The following is a 26,198-nucleotide window of genomic DNA, read 5'->3' as shown; positions in this document are numbered from 1 at the left end:
GGGCAATGGATTTCTCTGTAGTTGCTCCAAATAAACATTCTAAGCAAGGTTTATTCAAGAAGGAGTAAATCCCTTGTCCCATTACTCAGCTCCTCTCTCCACCCATTCTCCACATCATAATACCTGAGTCATAAAATAACAAGTAAGAATAAAATTAACAGAAGAGACGGAAGGAATCAGCTAGTCGCTGAGGCCTTTCCCCTTACTCTTTTTATTTCAAAAGTTCACTTAACCCCCTTCCCAGTGTGTGTGAGACCCTGGCTTCATGTGACTCTCTGCCCATGGACGCTGGAAGATTTGGGCTTCCTTGCATCTCTTGGGTCTTGGGTCACTGCCATTCCCAGTGCCTACAGATAAGACAAACAGCAAGAATTACGTAAAACCACACATACAAGCCGAGGGAAAGGAATACATTCTAAACAAAAGGAATTCTGTTTATCCTCATTTAATAAATAAGGAAATCATCAATTCTGGTGAATACTTCTAATTATGTGAATTACGAATCAGGAGAAATTCTAGCTTAGAACAGCATTAGCCACAGACCCTGAAGCTTAAGCAAGGAGTCCAATATATTTTCTTCAAGTCTCATAGATTACTTCATTTTGTAACTTCCTACAACATACTTAACTACTTTTATCTTGTTAAATAATATACCCTGAAGTTCAGAGGTAAAAATTCTTACATATCAGATATTGGAAGGATCTTCTCAGCACAGGTCAGTCACGAGTACCGGTGAAGCATTTTAGAGAAATGGTCATTGTCCTTGCACCAGACCACTGACCCGTCGGCACCGCGTGGTTTCTGACTCCAGTGCGGTGCCCAGAGCATGTTAGGGCGGCCACAGGTGCTCCTTCAGGTGCTAGCCTCAGAATAGCCAATGACCGAGTGATCATTATGAAGCCACCCAGCTTCCCTTAAAAGGAAAAAAGCAATAAAAAGTAAGTCAGTTTTAATCTTAACTCTTTGAAAACTACTGTTGCTATTTCCTTGCATTGGTGAGGTCTGTGATTCTCCTACTCATTTTCAAAATTCTTTTATTAAAAAATAGTTATCGAGTGACTTCTCTATGTCAGACATCTGTGGGGCACCAGAGACATCGCAGTACAAGATTTTTAAAGCCCCTGCCCTCGTGGAGTTTACCTGCTAGTGAGAGGAGACAATTAAAAAAACATGCGTAAATAAGTAGTGTCATTTCATGAAGCGTGAGTGCTGTAGAGTGACAGAGTGTTGGGTGTGAGGGGGTCAGGGACGGCCTCTCTGAGGATGTGACGTGTGATCTGAGATCTGAATGAGGAGAAGGACCCCCACGATTCACAGAGAGGGGCCAAGGTGCAGAGGCTAGCACACGCACAGGCCTAGGAATGTCGAAGCAGTAGGAGTTTGCTAGCAGTTTAGAGGTCAGACAGAAGCTTCCAACGTGAGAAACTTGGAAGAATATGGGCCACAGGAAGGGAAGATATCCAAGATAAGAATTTCTTCCCCTGTCCCATCAATATACCTCACTCTTCTGACATCCATGTTTCTGGGTGTGGAATTCCTGTTCATTTTACCCACCCAGGTTCACCATTTCTGAGTGACCTCCGACACCACCACATGAGTCAGACCCTAAATCCGCGGTTTTTCTCTCTTGAGTACCTCTTGAATTGTCCTCTCTTTTCTACCCCTATAGCCACAACTCATCAGGCTGTCATAACTCCCCCTCTCAATTTTCGCAGTATCCTCCTAATGGTTTGGAACCCCAAAGCGACCTGAGAGTTAGCAGTGAATTTAGGCAAGTGGAACAGAATCCATTCTGTTCAGATTCAAATAAATCCCCAAATCTCAGTTGTTTAACATGAAGTTCTCACTCATACTACAGTCTAATAAAGGTCAGGCAGCTTTATTGAGATATAATCCACATAGCATACAATTCAACCATTTACATTTTAATGGCTTTTAATGGAATGTATGCATCTATCACCACAATAAATTTTAGAGCACTTTCATTACCCCCACCCACAAAAAAAATCCATTACCCCTTAGCCATCATTCCCAAGTAGCTCTTGTCCACAGAATGGCCAGAGACCACTATCTAGAATATTCTGAAGTAAGGCCCTGCTGTATGGCAAGGGAAGACCAGGTTCCTGAAAGCTGTTGCCATGGTGATCCCAGGTCAGCTCTTCTAAGGGACGGAAATATCAGCAAGATTGCCAGTCAGGTTTTCGGCTCATCAGGCAGAAGGCAGGCATTCACAGAGGGGGCTGGGGGGTGACTCTCAGGTTTTGTTCTTCTCAAAAGGAGTTGAAGGGAGGGCGAAGAGGAGCGGTGGGCTGCCCCGTTAGAAGCCCGGTGGGATTGTGCACTGTGGTGATCTGCACAGCCGGCTTGGTGCAATGGGCAAAAACTCTCTTTTGTGGCTCCACCTAGTTACAGTTTTTGCTGAAAATGACTCAAATTATCGTTTCTAATGGGAAATGTAAAGCTCAGAAATCAAATTGTACATAGGGATCCAAATCAACTTTCTTTGTCTTAATAAAGGAGGGAACACGAGCAGCAATGGTTAAGTAATAATGGATGATTTCCAGATTTGTTGATATTGGTGGGCCAAATTAGGGAGTTATATCCCCCAGATTATCTGATGAAATCTGTGACATTTGAAAACTACCCTGGGAGAATGTGTTCAAAATTGAAAACAGTGACTTCTAGAGTCTGGGCTACATTGAAAAACAAAAAAAACTGAGGTGCCGCTGTTGCTAAGAAATTGCTGGGTCATTTTTTAAAGAGCTATATTAAGATAGGTAGGTATGTAAAACACTGATTAATTGGGCCATAACAGTAATTAGCCTTTGAGTTGAGGTGGCCTGTCTTTCCAGCCTAGCCCTGGAAACAAGACTATTTTTGTGCTAATAATACGTGTTTCTCAAGCAACGAGAAAACATCTCCCCTAATGGAACTTTGTTTTATTTCTTCTCTCTCTGTCTATCTGTCTGTCCGTGTGTGTGCCTCTCCCGCTCTCCTTCGCTTTGTGGGACGACAGAACCATCTGCTGCAGAATCTCACGGGAAAAGCAGCATCTCAGAGGACGAGCTGATCGCTGCCATTAAAGAAGCAAAGGGGTTAGCATACGAAACAGCTGAGAGCCCACGGCCAGCGGGCCAAGTGGCCCACAAGCCCGAGGCCAAGGCCAAGTCTGGGCTGCCCACCATCCCCAGCCCCCTGGACCACGAGGCCAGCAGCGCAGAGTCAGGGGACTCGGAAATCGAGCTGGTGTCTGAGGACCCACTGGCCGCTGAGGATGCACTGACCTCTGGCTACGTGACCTTCGGCCACGTGGGCGGCCCGCCACCTTCGCCAGCCTCACCTTCTATCCAGTACAGCATCCTGAGGGAGGAGCGAGAGGCTGAGCTGGACAGCGAGCTTATCATTGAATCATGCGATGCGTCCTCGGCCTCGGAGGAGAGCCCTAAGCGGGAGCAGGACTCACCCCGGCTGAAACCGGGCGCCCTGGATGCCATCCGGGAGGAGCCAGGTGCCCGGGTTGGTGAGCACACACCCAGCCCGCGAGGCCTGGATGAGCCAGGCCCCTTCCTTAAGTTCCCCTCAGCCGTCCCCCAAACTGGCCAGGAGCTGCCCGCTGGAGACAGAAACCCAGAGCCCGAGGAGTCCCCAGTGCAGCAGAAACCTGCAGAAGCAGCGAGTTCCCAGGAAAGTCCCATGGCCACAAAGAGCCCCCATCCTGACATTGCGGCCCCCCTGCTGTTTCTCAATAAGCAAAAAGGTAAAGTGACGGCTTTCATAACGGAAGTAGCTTGTCTGCTTAGTGTGCTTTCTCTGGGTGTTTTGGGGTATTCAGCACGAGGTTGGTTCAGGCTCAGCCCTGTAGTCATGTCCTAGCCAGTCAAACAATTGAGCAGAGAATCATTCCAGGGGGAGCTGGGGGGTGGAGTGCGGGGCGTGGTGTGGTGCCGAAGAGAATTCATTGGTCAGCGGCAGAACCACTCGCTCCAGCTCCAAGCAGCGAGCAGCGTGGCATTGGGCTGGCAGAACCCAAGCATCCTCAATGATGAGAGTCTTCCATAGGCTCTTGAATGGAGCCAGTGTGCCCTTTCTTTCTTTCCAGGGCTGAGGTTCCCCTCTTGGGAAGGGATATATATGTATATACACATACATATCTGCCAAGTTCACATACAGTTTCCTACCCCTTCAACAATGGGGAGCGACTGGAACCTTCCATTAGCACATCCAGTTTGCCAGCCAGACTTTTCTTAAATGGGCCAGTGGGTCCCTACCACCGTTCTCTCTCCTGACAGTCCCAGACAGTCAGGAAAGATAAGTACCAAAGTTGGATCCAGAGTCTGTCTTGTCCCTAAGCAAGACCTGAAGTCACTAAATAATTTTTAAAAGTCACTTATAACTTAGAATGATTTTAATTTGGCCATTATATTTTCCGCTGGGAAATCTGGAAGTCTGCAAATGCAGGAAAAGGGGAAGTCATTCTTCTGTCGTTCAGACATTGTATGTGGAGGACATTCTCCTTCCAAAATCACAACATCTGATTGTATGATAGAATTCAGGAGAGGAATCCAAGAGTCAGGTCAGTAAATTAGGCCCTAGACAGTCTAGTGAATGGGGTGCATTGAGTGAAGGTAGAGGGCCTCTCCCCAGCTCCTAGGTGGAGAACGCCCAGGTAGAACTTTAAAGCAAACCCTAAAGCACAGCTTTTTTCAAGATCCCCTCCTACGCATCTCCTCTGCTTTTTGTTTCTTTAGAAGTATTCTGCCTTTTGGGGATAAACGATTTTGAGGGTGCACCCCCCTTCCTGTGTGTACACTAATTTCAATGATGTCAGTAGCAATTAAAGTGCTTCATGTAAAAATAGAGGGCAAAATCCTGCTTGTTACAGATTGGAAACTGGCTTCTACATTCTTTAAAATGAACACATTGGGATAGGGAAACCTGGAAAAATGTAATAAAACAAACTTAGAGGAATGCAATAAAACAATCACCCTAGGCCCTGGCTGCGTATCTCAGTTGGTTAGAGCATCATCCTGACATGCCAAGGTTTGGGGTTCCATCCCCAGTCAGGGCACATACAAGGAGCAACCAATGTTTCTCTCTCTTTCTCTCTTTCTCTCTCTCTTCCCTCCTTCTTTCTCTCTAAAAAAATAAATTAAGAGAAATCACCCTCTCTTGCATGGTTGCTGGTGGCTTAGTCACATGGCATTGTGTGGGGGCCCATAATTGACTTCGGATTTCCCAAATATATCTTCCCTGTGAGTTTAAAGTATATTTAGTGTGTATAGGGACAAATTTATCAGAGGGAGTGTGTATTTTTTAGGTGGCTGTTGAAACCAATTTGGACCCTGGCTGGTGTGGCTCAGGTGGTTGGAGCATCATCCCCTAAATGAAGGGCTATGGGTTTGATTCCTGGTCAGGCCACGTACCTAGATTGCAGGTTAGATCCCCGGTCCAGGTGCATACAGGAGGCAACCAATTGATGTTTCTCTTGCATCAGTGTTTCTCTCTCTCCCTTCCTCTTTCTCTCTCTAAAAAGCAATAAAAAATGTCCTTGAGTGAGGATTATAAAATAAATTAAAAACACAACAATTTTTTAAAAACCAACTTGGATTCTTTTGCCACTACTCTGTGATGGGAAAGGACCCTAGAGCCTCCAGGGAGCCTTGCAGAACAGCATCAGCACGAACAGCCTGCTGTCCCCTGCTGTCCTGCGGCAGCCAAGCCCGAGTTCATGTCACTGTACTGTAACAGGCATGTGTTTCACCTTACCCCCTAACTAGTGTCCCTGAAATAGCTACCACATGCACAGTGCTGTTCAAACATACTTACCCTCAAAAGTAAATAAACCTGAAGGCTAATAAGGAGAAAATGGAATCGTGCAGACCCACTTCCCTTCCTAGTAAATTTGAGAGACAAGTATGACAGCTGGGGCTGACAGAGTGACCAGATGTCCGATGAAGAGCTAAGGCGATGGAAAACCTCAGCAGTGAGTGTAAGGCTTCAGAGCACCTCTCATGGCCAGTTCTGGTGTCATTCCAATCCCGAGCAAGGTGCCCCTATGGCCTGAACCCTCTGCTGCCAAGTTTAGATGTTAGAGAGGAGAGAGAGGCCGTCTTTTCAAACAATTAAGGCATGCCAGGGTGAATAACCACTGCTCCCTTCTGCACCGAGGTGTCCTTTGAAGTCTAGCGTCCCACTGAAACTTACTGCTCAGTGCATTTCCTGTGAAGAGAGTCCAAAAGGCCGACTCAGCACCGCCAGCGTGCTATTTGAGCTCTGAGGCTCCTTCTGGTCTCACCTGCTGCATCTCAGCAGGTGAGGGGGTCAGTGCTGCCCAGTGTCCTCCAGGCTGTTCTTAATCATTGTCGGCGGACAGAAGAATTTTATCCTTTCAGCAGTGAGGTCAAGTTAGCTTCTGTGGTTTCCTGCTCTTGTTCAGTGAAGCTGCTAGCAGTATACATGGATTCAAGTTCAGGTGTTCACAAGTACGCTCCTTCCCGTGGCTGGGGAGCCACGCTGCTGATGCTGGCTTAAGTTTTAAAAAGGTCCAGAATCCTTAGAATAAGCCTTGGCAAATCCCTGATGGTATCATATTGTCTGCTGCCAAGGAGCATCAGGCTTTGCTGCCGCTGGTGTACTGGAGACAAACCGCCATTCATCACACTCCGGTTTCCTGACTCTGTGCCCCCCTGAGCCCCTGCTACCCTGAAATTCTGTTCCCCCACCCTTCCAGGTGACCCATATGAACACCGGACTCTGACAGCAGAGATGAGTTTCACGCTGTAAGATGAGCCCTAACTCTTAGGGACATCTGAGTGAAAAGCCAGCAAAAATATCTGTGAGACACTAATGCCCAGTGTATCACCACCAGGGTGGGTGTGTGGTGTTTACCAAGCCTGTTTGACTGCGGATCTGTTTCATTAGACCGTGCCGCAGGGTCCGTCTTCACTTTTGGGGTCCAAGGAACACTTTTGGGGAGATAGTGGTCTCTTTGCACTCACTTCCACTTCTTGTATTCTGACTACCTTGCCACTCAAAAGTTTGGTGCGTGGACCAGCCATGTGGGTGTCATGTGGGAGCCATTAGGAATCTCAGACTCTACACAGACCTACTGGGTCGGAATCTGCACTTTAACAAAGACCCCCAGACGATTTCTGTGTGCATGCTAAAGCCTGAGAAGCCGTGTTGTAGACCGTGGCGGCCGGCTCTCACACTCCTACCCGAAACCGTTGATACAGGTCACCAGTGACAACCTCTTGCCCCCAAAATGGCCTCTTTTGAGACTCGTCCTTCTCGTTCTCACTCATAATTTAATGTCGTACTGCTGACCAGGCCTTAAAACATTAGTGCAAAAGTAATATGTTCATAATAATAAACTTAAACTATACAAATGGTGCAAAATAAAAAGTTAAGGTTCCCCTACTGCACCTTCCTCCTGAGAGATAACCCCAGACTTTTGTTGTTGTTCCTTCCAGACGTTTTTTGAAATATTCGAGAATATATAATTTTTTTATTGTCCAAATGATATCATATTGAACAGACTGTAATTTATTTCCTTAACAGTAAAATCAGAGGCAGTACCCATTCACGTGGACATTGTTCTCTCCTTCTCAGAACTTTTTCCTCCCTTCTCTCTCTGAGGTTTCTTTTTTTCTGGTTTTCTTCTTACTCTCTGACTTGTTTCCCGATCTCTTGCTACCTCCCTCCCAGTCTCTCGTTTACTCCCGTCAACCACATGGGTTTCCAGCCGCTGTCGTGGGTGTAGCATCCCCCCCAATGGTTGGTTTGGGTCTCCGCTTCTGAGCTCCAAGCCCGTCCTCCCAGTGTTGTTGCCCCGAGGGCCCCTCAGACTCAGTGTGCTGATGTTCTTTGTCAGAATCTTTCCTTTCCTTCTATTCCCTTCCCTTCCTACCTGGAAAAGATACCATTTAGGCCTCACTTCAGTGTGAACATTCAAACCAGGTCTGGATCTGAGCTAAAGACTCATCAGCCTGAAAAAAGAGAAAAGCACAACCTGATTATAAACACCTCAGCGAAGTCTCGCACTTTAGTGTTTGGTTATACAATTATCATCTGAATGATCTGGAATGTTCTTAATATTTGAAAAACTATTATTAAAATAAAGGTACAAAATGTAAAAATTCTCTTTGTAGAACTCTCAAGAATGCACCCAGTGACCCCAGTTGGAGGAATCGGTTTAAGCCACTGGTTCTCAGAGTGGGGCCTGGGGACCAGGTTCCTCAGAATCTCCAGGAGTGCCGATTAGAAATGCGCGTTCCTGCTCACCCCGTCCCCAGAACGACAGAATTAGAATGGGCCCAGGCGTAAACCTGCACTTTTAATAAGCACACTGAAGAGAATTTCGGTTATAAGCAGATGAGCTAAACAGCCCAGACCTGTAGTTAAAAAAAAAACAACACCTTGGTGAGCCTGCCCTAGGCATATGGCAGTTCTTAATTAGAGAGACTGAGAGAGCACTCAGCCCTGTCCACCCTCCCTGGGCCTTGGGACAGGCCTCCGCACCTTCCCTCTGAGGACACCTGCTGCAGCACCCTGGGTGTGCGGGGCCCCGCCCCTTGGGGCTGGGAAAAGCTTATCTCCTCCTGGGGGAGTGATTTGCAGGAAGGCTGCCAGACGGAGGTCTTCTCAAATAGACCTAGCATTCATGATGTTTGTTACTGCTTTTCATTATCATGCCAGATATTGCCTCTGCCCTAAAATATTTGGGAGCAAAGCAAAACAAGTGTGACTGCCATTTATTTTTCTTTTTGTAATTCTAGAAACGTCGTGATACTCTAGGCCTCTATTTATTTGCTTCCATGACACTGAGTTAATAAATCAGGCTGTAAAGATTCTTGGCAAGTTTCTTTCTTTCACGGTGCGGATTCAGAATTAGCCGGAGACTTATGCCCCGTCTGTTACAGCTGCTCCCCGCCCTTCCTCACCCCCGGTGCCAGCTTTCAGCGAGCTGGGCCAGTGACTGCCTGGGAAAGTCTGGCTTCCGTGAGGGTGTGTGCCCTGTGAGAAACGCTCAGGTGAAGACAGTGAGCCTTCCACCGTAGACTCTTCAAAGCAATTAAGCTGCTTTTGTGAGACTTTGCCCGGGGACAGGAGGTACTCTCTGGCCTAAGCAACCCGGAATGAAGCCGCCGGTAGCCAGCTCACATCCCTGTTTTTTCTTCGGAAGCAGTCACAAGAGTAGCATTTTCCCACACTGCATATTGATCTATGTTTTTAAAATGGTGGCTTCAGGACACTGGAGAGGTTTCCTTCTCAGCCTTCTCAAATCTTGAGGGCCCCAGCATTTATTATTTCTAGGGAGATACGTTCTTGACACTCACCTCCAAGGTGTGTATGTAGATCCAAAATGGTCATCATACCTCTAATATTTTGATGCAAATCCTCTGGGACACAGTGCACCCTACCTTCGTAATAAATTTTGCTTGAGCACAGAGTGGGGCATAGATTAATTAGCTCCTAAGATGTATTCAAGTCAACCTTGAACTTGCCTGTAGAGATAGAATTCACAGATGGAAAACATTTTGATGCTTCTGAGGATTAATAACCCTATTTCGATAGTGATACCGATTTTCTATCCAGGCCCTTTATCTCTGAAATAAATCATCCTCACTTCCCATGCAATCATGGGACTTGGAGGATGAAATTCACACACTGTTCAGAGCCAAGACTGGCTCCCGGGGATTCTCCACCCCTTTTAAATACTATACTCACTTTCCTCTGAAGTCTGGATGGGACACCCACAGTATGGTCTCTAAACTTCTGGATTCTGTCTTGGCAACCCCACAAAACACTCGTATAATATAGAATGACATGGGTTTTACCCACGGTTAGGCCAGCACTACCAAAGCAAGACCATATCAATTCATTCGTTTATCTGTCTTTTGATCCAACGTATGTGGCATACTGTGTGCCTGACACTAGCAATATAGCAGTGACCGAGGCAGACATAGCCACCCATCACGGGGCTTGCGTTGTGGGTGGGAAGGGCTTAAACTAAAAAGGAAATGAACAGTGACGTGTGAGAGAGTACCTGGTGGGGGTGATGGTTAGATAAGAAGGTCAGTGAAGGAGGAAACTCAGGAGTCACCCACGGCAAGAGATGATTTTTAAATGTGCTGAGCAATTAGAAAATGCAAGTCCAGAGGCAGAGAAGTTCTTGGGTCATTCTAGAAAGTGAAAAAATGTTCTGTGTAGCTAGAATGTTCGTGTAGGCAAATGGGAGAGTGGCAAGAAATGGGGTTGGAAGGTTGGCAGTGCCTTTTCATGCCCAGGCCAGGGTGCAGAGTTTGGTCTTTATCTCAAACATTGCAAGAAGCCACTGAAAGATTTTTAAATTAGGAAGTCACGTGACCTGCCCTGCATTCCTAAAGGTCACATTGGCTGCTGTAAGGAGAAAGGGTTGGAGGTGGATGAGCGCGGAAGCAGGAATATCCAGTGGGAAGCTGTCACCATAGCGCAGGCATGAGATGGCAGTGACCGGGAGAGGCGGTAGTGACGGAGGTGGACAGGCCTGGAAGGACTTGAGATATTCTTCGCAGATTGACTCAACAGGACTTACTGATGCATTGGGTGGGTTGTGGGGGGTGACTCTGTCCTAACACCTCTCAAATTACATTTCAATTTTCATCACCATAATGGTTATAAATATATGCAAAAATATTTACAATGGGAAAAAAATACCCCAAACTTTAATGCCGTTTTATTAGTCATTGAACCCATTTTTTTGTGTCTGTTGTTGGAAAATCATCCATTTGGGTTATGATGACCCTGGAATATTCTCTTGCAGTCTGATCTCTCAACCTAGCATATTTCCATGACCAAATATCCGAAGGGGTAATAGGCATCCACATGTTTAGGTGACAGAGATGTTTGGATGGCTATGGCTGGAGCTAGAATGAGGGTCACCTATGGTCCTGGGGAAGGTTAAATAAGACATGTAGTGAAGGAGGCAGGGATTGTGGACAAGCAAGTTGGTTGTTTGAATAGAGTTAGATACAAGTTTTGCTATGCCTAGTAACTCACCAAAGCTTCAGAAAGTCCAAAATACAGTCCTAAATATGAATCAAAATTATACCAACAGGCACAGGAAAGAGCCTGCTAGAGAGCAGAGGCTAAAGTCAGAGAAAAGGCCATTGGCAGAGAAGGCAGGCACTCAGATTAGGATCTGAATAGGGACAAGCATACTCCTAGGTCTGGTTACTTCTGCTCACCAATACAGTTGACCGTGGTCTTTATCTGCAGTCAGTCAGTGCTTCTCTAGTCCCTGTAATGGTCCTCCTGGGTTTTCAGTGGCCTAGGCCCGAGAGGGTGCTCCCCTTCTGCCATGACTTTTCGCTCTTCTTGTAGAAATGGGGGACAGGTGATGAGGAGAGTGGGTTAGGAGCTCCGGGGAACTGTTTGGTTTTTCTAGACAGTGTTTCTCCAAGTGCGATTGGTGGATTGTTCACATCAGAAGCCGTTTGTTAAAATACAGATTCCTAGGATCCCCCCGGGATCTCCCAGGGAGGAGCTCAAGGATCTGCTGCACGAAGTAGCTCCTCGGGAACCCTCGGTGCGTCAGAATCGGAGGATTACTATTCTAGGGCCTGTTTCGAGGTTGGTCTGGGAAAGCCCTCAGAGTCATCTTTGACAGATTTTCCTCCAGTCCCCAGCTCTTTCCAGAGCCCGTGCCAGAATCCTGAGAGGTGGATTTCTGTTTGGGCTTAGGCGTTAGTTAAAATGGTTCATGTGTGGGGTTAGAATGAAATTTATACTGTTAACTCTGGACTTCCACCTCCTCCTGGCAGAAGTGGAAGGGAGATAATGCCAGCATACTCTTGGTCTCCAAACCTCACTCTGGAGGGTGTTCCTACCATCTCCCCACCTCACAAAGCTCAGGGCAGAGACCCCAAAAAGACATGGTGGGGCCACAGATAACTAACCTCTGGCGCTCCCAGTAATTTGGGGCCTCCTGGGTCAAGGGGGTCCTCCGGATGACCTCTGTCTCTAGCTTGGGAAATCATGGGAGAGGGAGAAGGCCTGAGGGTGGGGCTGAGCTGTGCGTTTTCGTTCACAAGTGGGGAGTAGCCAGCGTAATCTTATTACACAAGAGCAGAATTTTCACTGCCATTAATAAATTATTCAGTGCAAGGCTGTGTATGCTGGTAAATTAAGTGTCCTGTCTCAACTTGTCCCTTCTGGCAAGTACCGCATTTTCTTACAACTCTTGGCTGAGCTGAAAGCTGGGGGGGTTTATCCACACACAAAGCACTTATAAAAACAGAATATGTATTCCAAAACTAATTCATTTACTTCCAAACTCATTGTTGTTTGCATCCTTGTAAGATCTCTAGGAGGCTTGATTCTGCATCTACAATGGGAGAGGAAATCAAGTAAAGCAGAAGACTGGCTTTTCTTCTTATTTCTACTCTCTGTTAATGTCTGTTGCCATCCAGTGGTTGTGATGAAAATGTCCAGCCTCTCTGCTTTCCAATCTCACCTCAAACCACCACAACTTAAAATTGATAGATCTCCTGGGTTTTGATGTAAGAAAATATGTCTTTGAATGATTTTGCCGTGTCCACATGGCTGGATCATTTATGTGGTGATCAGTCATTTCAATCACCATTCATATTTTCCTTGGAACAAGACAGAGGCTCAAAAAATATTCCTAAATGGGTAACTTAGTTTTACCGGAATTAATTTGAAGCTAGACCATTAATTTTGAGCCTGTACTAAAACATAAGATATAATGCCACGCAGAATTTATGAACCATGGTTTTGTGCTACCTGGAGTGTTTGGATCAGCGCCCTCATTTAAACTGAAGTGGGGGGTTGAGGCAGTCGGTTGTGCTAGGTGCTGCTGTGGGCTGTTTGAGAGATCTCCTGACTCTCGTCCAGCATCCTTTTCCAACTCAAGTGACTTCCAGGTGGTTGATTTGTTTACAAGCAAACCTAAATGCTTTTCCATGTTGCCTTAGAATTTGGAGATTTAAGACGTAACATCCTAAATATATAAATAGCTTTATAATTGTACACAATAGACATAACTAATCAAGCATCAGCATGGCCAGGCAGTTGGAAATTCAGTTTAGCCCCCTGAGAAGAGTTTAATTTTTGAAAATTTTAGGCTCGCCAACTTATGGTTGAATCGATTTTACATAGAGTCATAGTTTTCTCAAATGTTGTAAGTAAATAAAATCACAAATAACTTCATTCTAGCTAATTTTGATATAAGTAAAATGACCTCATTGCCAATTTGTCCCTTTTATTTTCTTCTCTTCTTTTGTTGGAGTCCATATTTTGAGGCCGGTTTTTTATTCTTCTGAAAACAGAATCTTGAAAATTGGGGGGTATATTTTATGTATTCCACTAAGATGTCCTCTAATTCCAAAGCCCAAAATCTTGACTTTGACTTGAGGTTGAAAGCGGGGCTCGTGGTTTGCATTCTGGTTCTCATGGAGGCGATGTTTCCTATTAGTGAGGCTGAACACTGGAGGCCGTGTGGATGGAGAAATCTCTGGGCCAAACCCCAGAGGCTGAAGGCAAAGTCCTTTGTGAAGAAGATACCATTCCTTTTGTCTGTCAAATGTGGACTGATTTGCCTCTAGCCTGAGACACAGATTGTTTCATTTATCCCTCCCACTGTATACAATATTTGCCCTTGATCTCATATTGTATTTTATGTGATGCCCATTTGATAACAGGTAGCTCTCCACCAAGTCGATCCTTCCTCTTCCGTAGTATAGAGTCATCACTGAGAAGTGGCTGCCCCATTCGGGACTGCATTTCCCAGCTCTCCTTATTATCCGGGTGAAGCTATGAGCCTAATTCTTATCAATGGAATGTGAGTGCAAGCGACGCGGTCACATCTGGGGCAAGGTGCTGAAGATGCGATTGTGCCTTTTCCTCCTTCAAGGCTGTAGGCCTACAGAGTGACAAAGGGCAAGGAGCTAGTTCCCCGAATGACTACCGAAAAGAAAGCTGCCTGCTAACGAACACCCATTGATCTTCTAAGTTAGTCCCAAATAAATCTCTCCATGTCAAGCCACTGAAAATTTGGAGTTATTTGTTCCTGTATCCAGCTTCATCCTGACCAATATACTAACCATGGTGTAATGTGAGGTTGAGAAAGAAGATCAATAGTTAGAATGTATGTTGGAACAAATGCCCCGTAGTTGAGTAATTTTGTCCTGCTTCTCCTTTTTTATACCTTCCTCTTCTCCACTCTCCTTTGCTGATGCTAATAAGCCTTACTGCTGGAGACACTTGTAAGGTAATTCTGAGCAAATTAGAAAAAGACAATTCTGCCCTCGAGCTGTTTTTTTGGTACTTCCCAAAACATTGTCATAAAAACTGAAAAGACCTTTAATAACCACCAGGTGAGTAGCTGGCGCCCTCTGGAGTTGTGCAAAGTAAGAAGTATCCCTGGTGATGACTGTCAGGCCCATGGGAGCAGAAGTAGAGAAGTTTCTATGAGATAGACTATGGGGCGGACTGGAGAAGTCCCCCTGTCTAGGGCTGGCCTCAGGCAAAACTGAAATGGGCACAGCATTTTGGGGTCCCCTGCCCCCCACCACTCATGTATCCCCAGCCTCAGTGCTGCCCCTTAGCTACTCAAGGCCTCCACTTTGGAGCCCAGCGCTCCTGAGCTTTCCCTGCTTCCCGTACAAAACACGCATTCCTGTATTCTCTATCCTTGGGGACCTTCATGCTCTCCACGTTTTAGAGTGAACTATACGGTTTTATTTGATAAACCAGCTCTTTTTCATGTGTTACTGAATGCCCGTATGAGTCATCCTGTGCAGCAGATCTCCAGAAGGCTCTGAAGGTGAAGGAAGGAGCCACCTTAGGGCAAGGCTGGTCCATGTCTTAGAGTAGTAGTTTGACTCCATTCTCAGCAGTATGTGCTCTGGAACACAAACATATCAGAATCTGGTAGAAACCAGAATATCAGTGTAAATTTATAAATTTACACTGGAGACATAGCAAGGGAACTCCATCCTAGTGTGCACAGCAGCTCGTTGTTGCCTGGTGAGCATAGAATTGGAGCAAGAAGAGTAGATATTGTGTCAATCAGAAATATCCATCACATCTGGCAGCCTGTGAATTGCTCTGCTCTCTAAGGACTGGGATCCTCAACTAGAATCAGAGAAGCTGCTCCCTGAGCCCGAGCCTGAGGCCCTTTCCCCTCCAGGGTCTCAATTCGCCTTCCCTAGACTCTGCATTATTTTTGATGGCATATCCCCCTCTTCACTGGGACAAGGAGTCCTGGGCCGGCTGGGTTTGGATCCTCGCTCCACTGCCTATTACTAGCTATGTGATTTGGGGCAAATTAACCTGTCTGCACTTCAATTTTTTTAAATCTGTTTAAAGGAAAGAATAATAGCTGCATCACAGAATTCTTGTGAGCATTAATTGAGATAATTAAGGTTAAGTAATTATTCTTTCATTTTATTACTATTTAAATATTTACGTTAATAATAATTATACAATGAGATGGGGCTTTGGAAGAATCTAGTCCAGTCATTCATTTAATGCAAGAATTCTTTCTGCAACATATTCTTTCATAAAATTTCAATTAATAAGTTGACAGGTTTTCTTCATATGTCACAGTTTGGCTGCTTTCCTGTGATTTATGGGGCAGGACATTGACTTGATCTCACTAATAAGCTCTTTCCTAAGCATATGGTGGGACAGGTTGTCTCTGGGGAAGCTTCCTAAAGCCAGCTGACCCAATTTAGCATCTTCTGTTGAATGTAATATTTTTCCCCCAACACTATATATGCTTAGGTCCCCATCTAAATATTCCAGAGTATGATCTTTGGGTGTTATGTCCACAGATCAATATTGTTTAGTATCTTCAGGTGATTTAAAATGCCCATCCGGGGTTCACAGGCACTGAGTTCACCCCGTCTGTGGTGTTTGGGCTCCTGTTATCTTCGGTTTACGTTTGTTGTCTCTCCCCAGGCTTTGGCATTGACCTTGACACTGTTGGTTAGCCCCATGCTGCAGTAACCAACCCACATCTCAGTGGCTCAGCTCCATGAATGTTTCTGTCTAGCTCACACAAAATCTGATGCTACTCGCTGCAGGCTCTCCTTTATCCAGTTACCAAGGGGTCCAAGCGTCCTCCGTCCTGGGCCACTGAATATCAACATAGGACTTTCCAGGTTGCCATGACAGGGGAAGAGAGCTGGAAGGCGGGGCATACCAGTACTTCAAAACCTCCTTCTGGAAATGAAACACATCACTTTCGCTTATGGTCCAGTGGCCAGAATTAGTAACATGACTCTCCCTTGCCGCCTGGGGCGCACAGGAGATCTGATGAGCACCGGGTCCTTATCACAGACCGCTTGTTGTTGGGTCTTCACAGCACCTACCATCTCCCACCACATTGTGTGTGCATTTGCTTATTATTGCTTGTCTCCACCATGTAGACTCTACGCTCTTTAAGACGACAGCGTTTTGCTGCTGTAGTTCCAGTGCCTACAGTGGTGCCTGGTAAATAGTAGGGACTTCATAAATATTTGATGCATCAATAATAGTGACTCCAGATGCATAGGTAAAGCCACTGAAGTATTATGGGATTTATGGTATGCCAATGTGTTTTATAACTTGTGTGCTCTTTTCCAAGAACTCACTTAAATGTTACTGAGTCTAAGGAAAGGTTAAAGAATGATAGGCCAAATAAGAAGAAAACGGTGTGTGTGGATCCCCCGCTGTTACTCAAGCTCATCCACCCCTTGACTGCGCATTGTGGAGTGGCCAGGGAAGGGCAAGTGCAGTCAGCAGAGAACGTGCTTGGTGGGGTTCGGCTGACGTAGCCAGTCAAGGATCTGGGCCGACAGAGCAGAGGGGACATTACTGTAGGCCTGTGTTCAAGCCTTTCTCTGCCGAGCCTATGGAATTTGTACGAGACCAGTCTGCTGAAGCTTTATAACCCCTATAAAACGCGAAAGCCTTCTGCAGTGAATGCTTATTACTTTGAACACAGCAGAAGCCAGGTAAACAATGAGGCTTGTTACTAAGCCTGATACAGAGAAAGGAGGTATTATGCAATGATTAAGGCATGAGCTCTAAAATAAGACAGATTTGGATTCCAACCCTAGTCTACCACTTGCTGGCCTAAAACTTCCCAAGCCTCATCTGTAAAATGTGGCCAAAAATTCCTACTCCCTAGAATTGTAAGGAGATTTAAATAGAATACCTTGAATAATATTTCTAAGGACCTTAAGATAGTGGAAGCCCTGGCACATTGTAAGTGGCAGCAGTTATCACATTCTATGTTTGGCTCGTGTTTTCTGTGTCAGATACAGCTGGGCTGTACTAGTTAGGAACGGCGGTTACCAAGGCTATGGGGGGGCAGCAGGGATGACTGTCCTCAGTGGATTGGTCCTTGGCCTTCTAAGGCTGGCTGTATGGAAGGCCTGTCGAACATGCCGTGGCAGCTCAGCCATGCGCCTGAGCTCCGTCAGCAGCCTGTCCCCCTGTGCACCCAGCATTCATCCCTGGGGATGGGAGGGTCTGAGTGAACTGCTTCATCACCTGTCACAGCCAACCTCACGGACACTATTCCTCCTCATCCACATTTAGCTTAAGCCCCCAACTCTGGTCCTACCGGGGTGGGTTTGTCCCAACACAGAAGAATGGACTGGGTGGTAGCAGCCTCAGCAGAAGGAACCATGAGGACTGGTTTCCTTTAAAGGGACTGAATTCATGCCCAGCTTGGAATGATTCAGACTCCTCTTCCCCATTTCCCAAAGTGTGACTCTACCCACAAAGTTTATCCCTGTGATTTATTTTTAAGCTACCTTCTGAAAAGTCAGATTCTTTAGGAATATTTAAAATAATGTTTGAGAGCAAGCTTTAGCTACAGTCCCACAATGATAAACATGGAATCACCCGTTTAGAGTAGGTAGACAAATCCTCGAGGGTTTGTTTCTTAAGTAAGATGCTGCAGATGACTGGCACTTCTCAGTTACCCTAAATGGGAAGTAAACTTTGGTGTGGTTCCAGGTGAGAGCAGCCTCTTGTCTGCCTGGTCCCCTATAGGCGGGCAGACTGGCACCGGACCAGGGACCGGATTGATGCAGAGTTTCTGTCTCCATCCACAGATGTTTCTTGTAATATCTTGCTTGTTTTGCACATTTTACTTCATCTCCTGTGTCCACCATTTTCATTCTCTCAAAAATTGCCCTGGCTCAGTTGGCCGGGGTGTCATCCTGTACACCAGAAGGGTTGCAGGTTCAATTCCCTGTCAGGGCACATACCTGGGTTGCGGATTTGATCCCCTGTTGGGGTGTGTATGGGAGGCAACCAACTGATGTTTCTCTCTCACATGGATGTTTCTCCCTCTTTCTCAGGTGAGGATTAAAAAACTAAATAAATAATTATGTATCAGCTCACTCCAAAAATCCATATAAAGTATTTCACAAGCACTGACAAAAAGTTGTTATCCATAAAATAACATGTATTTTAATCATCCTTTCAAGAAGACAAGGTTAGGGTTGGCCCTTCAAGTACTCGACTCTTATCTATAATTTTGAAATGAGTGCTCATGCTTCTAGTTTTTTCAACATATTTAAAATAGATGATTCTGGAAAGTTGCATACACAGATTAGATAAAATAGTGTAACGAACTTTTAAATATATATATGTCAATAAAACTTAATGTTTATTATCATTTTTCACATTCATCTGGGGAGTATTTTTAAATTGTCATAGCAGTCAAGATATTTTACCCGAAATGCTTCAGGGTACATCTGTAAAAATAGCATTTTCTTACATAACCACAGGATCATTGGTGCATTTAATAAAACAAATCCTTAACATGATCTAATGCTAAGTTTGTATTCAAATTCTCCAAAGAATCATCTGATTTTTTTTTTCACTCGATTACTTTTAATTGGCCAGCGAGTGAATATCTCTCGACTTCTGTTTTCTATGATATTGGCTGTAATAAGAGCATGGAACGGTGGAAAGTTCCCTTGGTTTGTGTATTATATGCTGATTAAATGTATTTCCTTTTTTCTCAGTGTTTTAATATGGAAATTTTCAAACATACAGAAACACCTGTTTACATGGCTCTATTTTTTAATCTTCCCCTGACTTCTTGGGCTGACTGCCACTTGATAGTGCCTATACCTCAGATTCACTGACAAAGTGAGTCATCTCTGGGGCTTCTTTTTAGATAGGAGCCTTCAGGGATGTTTGTGAAGCAGATGGATAATACGCTGTTTACTTTGCATGGTTTATAAATCTTGAAAGTATCTTCCCCTCCAGGGGGTGGCTCCTGTCAGCCTGTCCATGTTATTAAGCCCAACTTTCAGCTGACTGCATTTTTCTGGGGCATCCTCAGGGAGCCAGGTGCCGCTCTGTGACAGTGGCGTCACCACTGTGGGTTAAGTGAGATGACAAGCCACCCTGTCCAATACTGAAGCAATTGGAACAGGCAGTGTGTTTACACCTTATTCAATGTCAGTTGTATTTCAACATCATCTAAAAATATCATGCAAAAGGTACTTGGAAAAAAGAAAACAAATCTGGTTTTTGAAGCGCCTGTCTGCGTATTGCTGCAGTTGCTATGGAGATCAGGGAAACAGATTGTCACGGCTTTACCACACAGAGCTTGTTTTTGCACAGATTCATGAGACTGTGGGCTTTTCTTCCTCTTATGCTGGGTGGTTTCGTTAGACATAACCTTGCCTGAATAATATTAACATATTGCTTGTGGGAAAGCATATTAGATGCTAATGCTTGGAGTTGTTTTTAGCCAAAAGATTTAACAATACAAGATCCATTTTACCCGCATGTTTTTAAATAGACTGACTCCCCTAATCAGCGGCAACATAGAGCTCAGCTTGGAGCGTAAGGAAATGCTAGTTTAATATTTTAGTGCCATCTGCTGTAAGCTTCATGGCATTCTACCCCATCTGGCTTAGTTGCAGCAACCCCCCCTCCCCTTTTCAGTCTTAGTAGAATGCGGCAAATGTCTTTCCAAAGCTTTTATACTGATTGGCCCTGTTTCTACTGATTTCTGGATGAGGGTGTTGGCAGAGGAATATGTTTCTTTGGTTCCAGGTGTTTATTTCCTGAAGACTTCTGTTTCAGTGTAGTGGGATATGCAGTGTGCGTGGTAATTATCGAGCAGTTAACACATCCTTGTACCTCTCTGATTTATCTCAAATGACAGCTTCACTCTTGGTGAGTGAACATTTATAAATTTAGCAACATCAATAAGTACACAGTTTTTGAGAACCTGTTTCGCACCAGGCTTCTTCCTAGGCGTGGTGCGGGGAGTGGGAACAAAGCAGACACCTTGCTCCCGTGGGATTCAGTTAGTGGGAGACTAACAGTGTACGAGGGAGAACCAAAACACCCAGAATTTATTTATAAAAAATTGTGTATTTATTCTTACATGTTTAAACTTTAGTCACCTTCAAAGTACTCTCCATTTGATGCAACACACCTATCAAGACATTTTCCCCACTGCTCCAAACAATTTTGAACTCATTGATTTTGATGCCTTTTAGTGCTTCTTCTGTTTTTTTGTTTCCCCTCTTCCACATTGGCAAAACATTTTCCTTTGAGGACTTTTTTCATCCGGGGAAGCAAAAAAAAGGTGCTCAGGGTAAGATAGGGTAAGAGAGGGTGGGGCACGGGGTCATGCCATTTTTGGTTAAAAACTGCTGAACACTCAGTGCAGTGTGGGCAGGTGCGCTTGTAAATCATCCATCATGAAATGAGCAAATGCGTTGGAAGTCTCAAAAAATATTCACTGAAGCCAAATTCAGCCTCTCACAACAACACCAGCTGGTACACTGATACAGATGGGTTCCTAGAACACTCATCCAGTGGGGGAAACCTGTACTACAAGGGGCCCTCCCTGCAGAAGGTAATCCCAGGTTTTGGGGTGTCCCCACTTATACAAGTAAAGACACATAGTACAGTATCACCTCATGGTAAGTGCTATGAATTAGAGATATAAAGCAGGCCTAGAGGACAGGTATTTTAAATAGGATGGTCAAGGACGGATGATAGAACTAAAATATTGCGATGGGTATCTCTAATGTATTATGGTTACTGACAAAGACAACAGATATGCCTTCCAACCCTGTGCCTTGAGGCTCTTGGTAAAAACAGACTCACCTTATTGTTAGCTAATTAGTTATCTTTCAATATCAACCAGAAACATTATACAGATGAAAAACAAATCTGTTCTGAGAGAGCTGCCAGACAGTTCCTACTGTTGCTGTGGACCTGGGTGGGCCTTGCACTTGACTCAGGTTGGCAGTTCTTTAATTCAGCACATGATTCAAGCACTTGTGTGTGTCTAGTTCTTTGCTGGATTCCATGGGAACATCAGATAATTTAAAGTCAGAACCTGTTCTCCAGGACGTGCTTTTGAGCTGAACATTGAGCCCCGTGGAAACTAGTAGTATTCCCGTTATGAGAAGCAAAGGAGACTCTGAATTAGGTCATCAGAACCATGAACAATCCGTGGGGGGTTACACATGTTCACCCATTCACATGTGCACATGCTCATTCATTCGTTCATTGAAACATGAAGCCGCAGGCACCTACTACATGTGAGTGATCCTTTCCCACAAGGCATTTGCAGGGACATACATACGAACAGGTTAGTGCAATAAAGTGCTGTAGGAGCAATAAAAGCAATGCTTGCCCCAGCCCTGTCTACGTTATTGATTTATATGAGCATTCTGACCTTTCTGTGCCTATTTTCCCATATCTTAAAAAAATCTGGAGAAGGGAGAAGTATTCATAGCATAATGATTCCTATCCCTTTCTTAACCTAAAGAGAAAGGTTGAATTATCCCACAGTGATGACAGCATTTGTCAGGCTTACTGGGAAATCAGCCACGTAAACAGAATCGTTGCTTTGATAGCTTCAGGACCATATCAGACACTGTAGTGATAGTACGCCTGTGGGAGAGAAGCAAATGGTAAGAATGTATTTTATCCCCATTGTCCTGTTTATGCAATGTAAGTGACTTAGAGGCTCATTAGCCCTCTGTAAAATTAAATGTAAATGCTCACCTCAGTAGAGGCCAATCACAGGATAGCTGCAAGTTGAGGGGGTGGGTGGGTGCTATACCTTCTTAAGTATGTACCCTGCTCCCCTGCCCTGTGCCTGGGAGCCTGAGGTAGCCTGCATGATGCAAAAGTAGCTTTGAATTTGGGAATATGGAGAAGCTGTTAAATGTCTTATTTATTCTCTACTCTCTGGAGTACTTTTTAAAAGGTTTATCTGGGCATAAAGGAGAGATTTAAGTCCATCGTATCGCCTTTACTGTACATAAAATTTCCATACAGTTGAGACCCACTTTTCCAAGCCAGGAAAGTCTTTGTTGGGCTAAGTAAAGGCCGTACATACTGTTTTTTGGTGAGTTGTTTTATACTGCTGATCCAGCTGTGATTATCCACTTCCTCTCCCTTCCCCCAATCCTGTATGCTCACCTGGCATTAAAATGGCATTTTCAGGGTGTGTGGCACGGCCTTTGTGAGAGGTGGATTTTCCTCCTCATCACAGTGTCCAGGAAAATCAGTAGCATCAGCAGCAGCAAGTCAAACTCCAGGACCAACGCTGGCTGTCTCTCCCCCGACGCTTTCACTGCTATTTCCCTATCTCCTCCCCTCTCCTCGCTCTCAGTAAGTAGCTGGCACATTTGATCGCTTCTTCAATTTCCTTTACTTCTGTGCTGTCGGCACAGGACAATGCTGAATTCAAAAAGAAGACCTGGCCATCCCTTCATTATATGGTAGGGGCACCCTGTCAACAGGAGCAAGGACTAGTGTGCACATTCCAGATTCCGGTGGCTCTGGGCCTTTGGAGCTCTGAGGGCTGACTCTTTAGGTGCCAGCAAGTTTCCAAAGCTATTTCTGTTTCTCCCGCCCCTGCTGGCGGACCATGTCGTACCCACTGCTCTTTCATCCCACACTCACTAGACAGAAGGAATAGGGTGCCGAGAGGGAACATTGCTAAAGAGTGGATAGCATTTCCAAGCAATGTTGCACAATCTTTTCAGTACATCTTTGAACCTGGCAGAGATATTATTTTAGGGGTGCTCCTTAAAGGGATTAGAATTGATGGATTTTTATACTGGTACTATGCTACGGTCTGAATAGTTGTGTGTCCTGCCCCAAATTCATGTTTTGAAATCCTAATCCCCAAAGATGTTGGTATTAGGAGGTGAGGGCCATCGGCAGGTACTTAAGAAACCATTGTTTAATCAAACTTCCTTTATAAATATATTCTTTTTTTTTTTAATCCTCACCCAAGGACATCTTTTTCATTGCCTTTAGAGAGGAAAGGAGAGAGAGAAACATCCATTCGAGAGAGAAGCATCGACCAGTTGCCTTCTGTTCACACCCCAACCTGGGATTGTTTGGGCCCAGACTGGGGATCGAACCTGCAACCCAAATGCATGCCTTGACTGGGAATTGAACCCGCAACCTTTCAGTTACGGGACGATGCTCTAACCAACTGAGCCACACTGGCCAGGGCATTTATTAAATTTATTCTTAATTTTTAATTTTTGGTTTCAGCTATAATACCACCACCTGTTGTTTAAGTACTATTTTACAGAAGTACAGCCACACTCATTGGCTTGTGTATTATTGTCTTTGGCTTCTGGGCCACACCGGCAGAGGTGAGTAGTTGCAGCTGCGACGCACGGCCCACAAAGCCGGAACGATTTACTGCCTGGCCCTGTACAGAAAAAGCTTGCTAACCTCTGTTACAGAACATACTTTGTTTCCAGAAAACTCAGGTTCTCTTGCTTTTCCCCCTGCTCTGTGGTAAGATGGAAGAGTTATCAAGGTCATTTTGTTTGGTGCTGACAAGTACAAATAATATTGGCTGGGATGAGTTTTGGAGTTAGATTCAAATCCTGGGCCAGCATTTTCTGTATATTTGATATCTCTGAAATTCTTTCTCCTCCTTGAAATTTTAGTTTCCTTTTCTTAGGAGAAAAGAAGGTGACTTGCTAGTATCTTGTGGAAGAGCCAATGTCAAGAACTGGGCCCAGAACTCAGAACTTTTACCTTTCCATGTATTTTTATTTCCACTGCTTAGGAGTTAAATCTTTGACCAGGAGATAGAATCTAAATGTTGCTCCTTCCCTATTTCCCACACTAAATTCCTATAGATATGTCTTTATTACTTATTTATACCATTTGCTTCTTTTTCACAAAAACTTAAGTGCAGAAAAATATGTTGGTTACTCAATACTAGGTGATACTGGAGCAAGTTTTGTTTCGTTTTCCCCTTAAGAAAAAGGTGCCCCCTCCATGTCTTGGTAATGGTGTTCTGGTTAGGCTCATACACAAGTGGGACACATGTTTATCGGCCATCATTAGGTAGAACACATAGCCGTCTCAGCCATCAAAAGAGTGTCCCCTGCAGTATCTGTCTGTAGTGTCTGTTTTGTTGGTATAAATGATAACAGGCTTCCAGTTGGAGCAGATGAAAATTAATTTCTTCTTGCTCCATATTTGAATCTACTCCAGAAGAATGTTAACTATACAAAAATGGATCAAAATATTACTCAGCAATTCCAGTTGTACAGGTAAAATGCAGATTCCCAGTCACGACTAAAAGTTTCAAAATGTTTCAAAAGGAATCCTATTGGTTATCTGGGAAACAAAGATTACCTGAGAAACAAACTTTAAATCTTCTCTTTATAGAAAGATAGAGGCTTTTCTCAGTCACAATATTGTTTTAGCTTGATTCTTAATGCTTTGTAAAAAAAAAATTAGCTGTTGTACTCTATTAATAAAATGGCAGGCTATTATGACTACTCAGTGTTTCCAGTAGGATATAATATTAGAAATGATTGTGTTAAGGTGATGTTATCTTTTTCTGGAAATCAGGGAACCTCCATTTTTTAAAACCTGGCTGACCAAAGAGTTCGGAATCAGAGAGTTTCTGGGTTGGAAGGTCCATCTACTCAGCATGTACTTGATAACAGCCCGTATTCAGGGTTGTGGTTTCGGTGATAAGAAAGGGTGGTAGTCCCAAGCAAATCATTACTATGTACAGAAAGACATCCAAAAAATAACCGTGGTGTACAATAACGAGTACGATAACAAAGATGCGAACCAGCAACCCAGAGGAGCGGCCGTTAGTTGCCTGGGGAGGTTAACGATGTGTACCAAGATGAGGTGATATTTGAACCTAGTCTTGAAAGAGGAGGAGGTGTTTATGAGAGGAAAGGAGGCGAGCCTTTCACTAATAAGCATGTATTTGTAGGAATACAAAATGTTATTTTCCTGAGAGTTTGTCCCTTGAGGAGCAAGTCGACCAAAAGTTGAGACTCAAATAATGTTAGCCAACCTGACCTACACTGCGAATATCCAGTGGTTACTTCACAGCATTCCAGCTGTCACGTTCTTTTAGAAGGGGTAGTTCTATTTAAAAATGTTCTCAACCTTGTGTTTTCCTGTTCTTTGTCCCTTGAGGGTGGTGAGGAAGCGCTTACTAATCTTCCTTAGATTTAGGGTCTAGGGACCAATGATAGGAAATCCTAAAAAAATGTTTCTTGATGGCTTATCCTGACTGGCCTGACTCTCTGCTTTGGGACAGACTCCTTCGTCTTGGAGGAACAACTCTTATCGAGATTAGATCCCCAACTCTAGGTTATAGTAGCCTCCACCTTCTCCAACCAGAATTTGAGACCCAAGAGGCTCACAGTGGACTCCACACTTTCACAGAAATTTAGAAATTTGTTGCTGACAAGAAATGGGTTTGTCACCAGATCTGCCAGCCCGGGCCCTAGGATCAGCTCATGCAGCTGTAGTGAATACATAGCGTTTTCCATTTAGTACCTCTACAAGGACGATCAGAGCAGCAAGAGATTTACTCCTTTAAAAACTGAAACAAAATTAAGCATCCTCTTTTCTTTCACAGTGAGAGCTGAGAATATAATGTTAAGTTATGACACTGACTTTTTCAGTGGTGTCTTGGCCCTTGGGATGATGAGTGGCTTGGGCAGAAAGCCATCTGAGGACAACAAGGTAATTGTGCTGTGGGCCAAGTCATTCATCCAGTCGGACAGTGTCCGTGCAGGTTAGCAATGATCCTGCAGCGTTTGGAGCAAAGTCACTCTACCCGCTGCCTCAGCATGAAGGCACATGTCCTCATCTGTGGCCAGGCAGGTGAATGCGAGAATTAAATTGCC

At 44.6% G+C, this 26,198-nt stretch overlaps 1 protein-coding gene and 1 long non-coding RNA gene across 5 annotated transcripts in view; one reads left to right on the top strand and one right to left on the bottom strand.

Moving 5' to 3' along the window:
• Nucleotides 1–26,198, top strand: part of RTN1 (reticulon 1) — a 161,118-nt gene that overhangs the window by 86,080 nt on the left and 48,840 nt on the right. For all 4 annotated transcript variants that reach the window (XM_071222007.1, XM_053929183.2, XM_045201173.2 and 1 more), the window contains exon 3: nucleotides 3,017–3,757. In XM_071222007.1, coding sequence (XP_071078108.1) covers nucleotides 3,017–3,757 — 741 coding nt within the window. The remainder of the gene's footprint in view (nucleotides 1–3,016; nucleotides 3,758–26,198) is intronic.
• On the bottom strand, nucleotides 106–25,132 carry LOC123480451 (uncharacterized). Its single transcript, XR_006656465.2, has 4 exons — nucleotides 22,477–25,132; nucleotides 5,424–5,525; nucleotides 683–913; nucleotides 106–347 (listed from the first exon to the last, which is right to left on the bottom strand). It is a non-coding gene; the product is annotated as an uncharacterized lncRNA (long non-coding RNA).

This window comes from Desmodus rotundus, chromosome 7, assembly GCF_022682495.2.
Source record: "Desmodus rotundus isolate HL8 chromosome 7, HLdesRot8A.1, whole genome shotgun sequence".
NCBI classification, from domain to species: domain Eukaryota; kingdom Metazoa; phylum Chordata; class Mammalia; order Chiroptera; family Phyllostomidae; genus Desmodus; species Desmodus rotundus.
The sequence above is the reverse complement of the archived record's forward strand: the minus strand, read 5'-3'. Positions and strand labels throughout refer to the sequence as shown.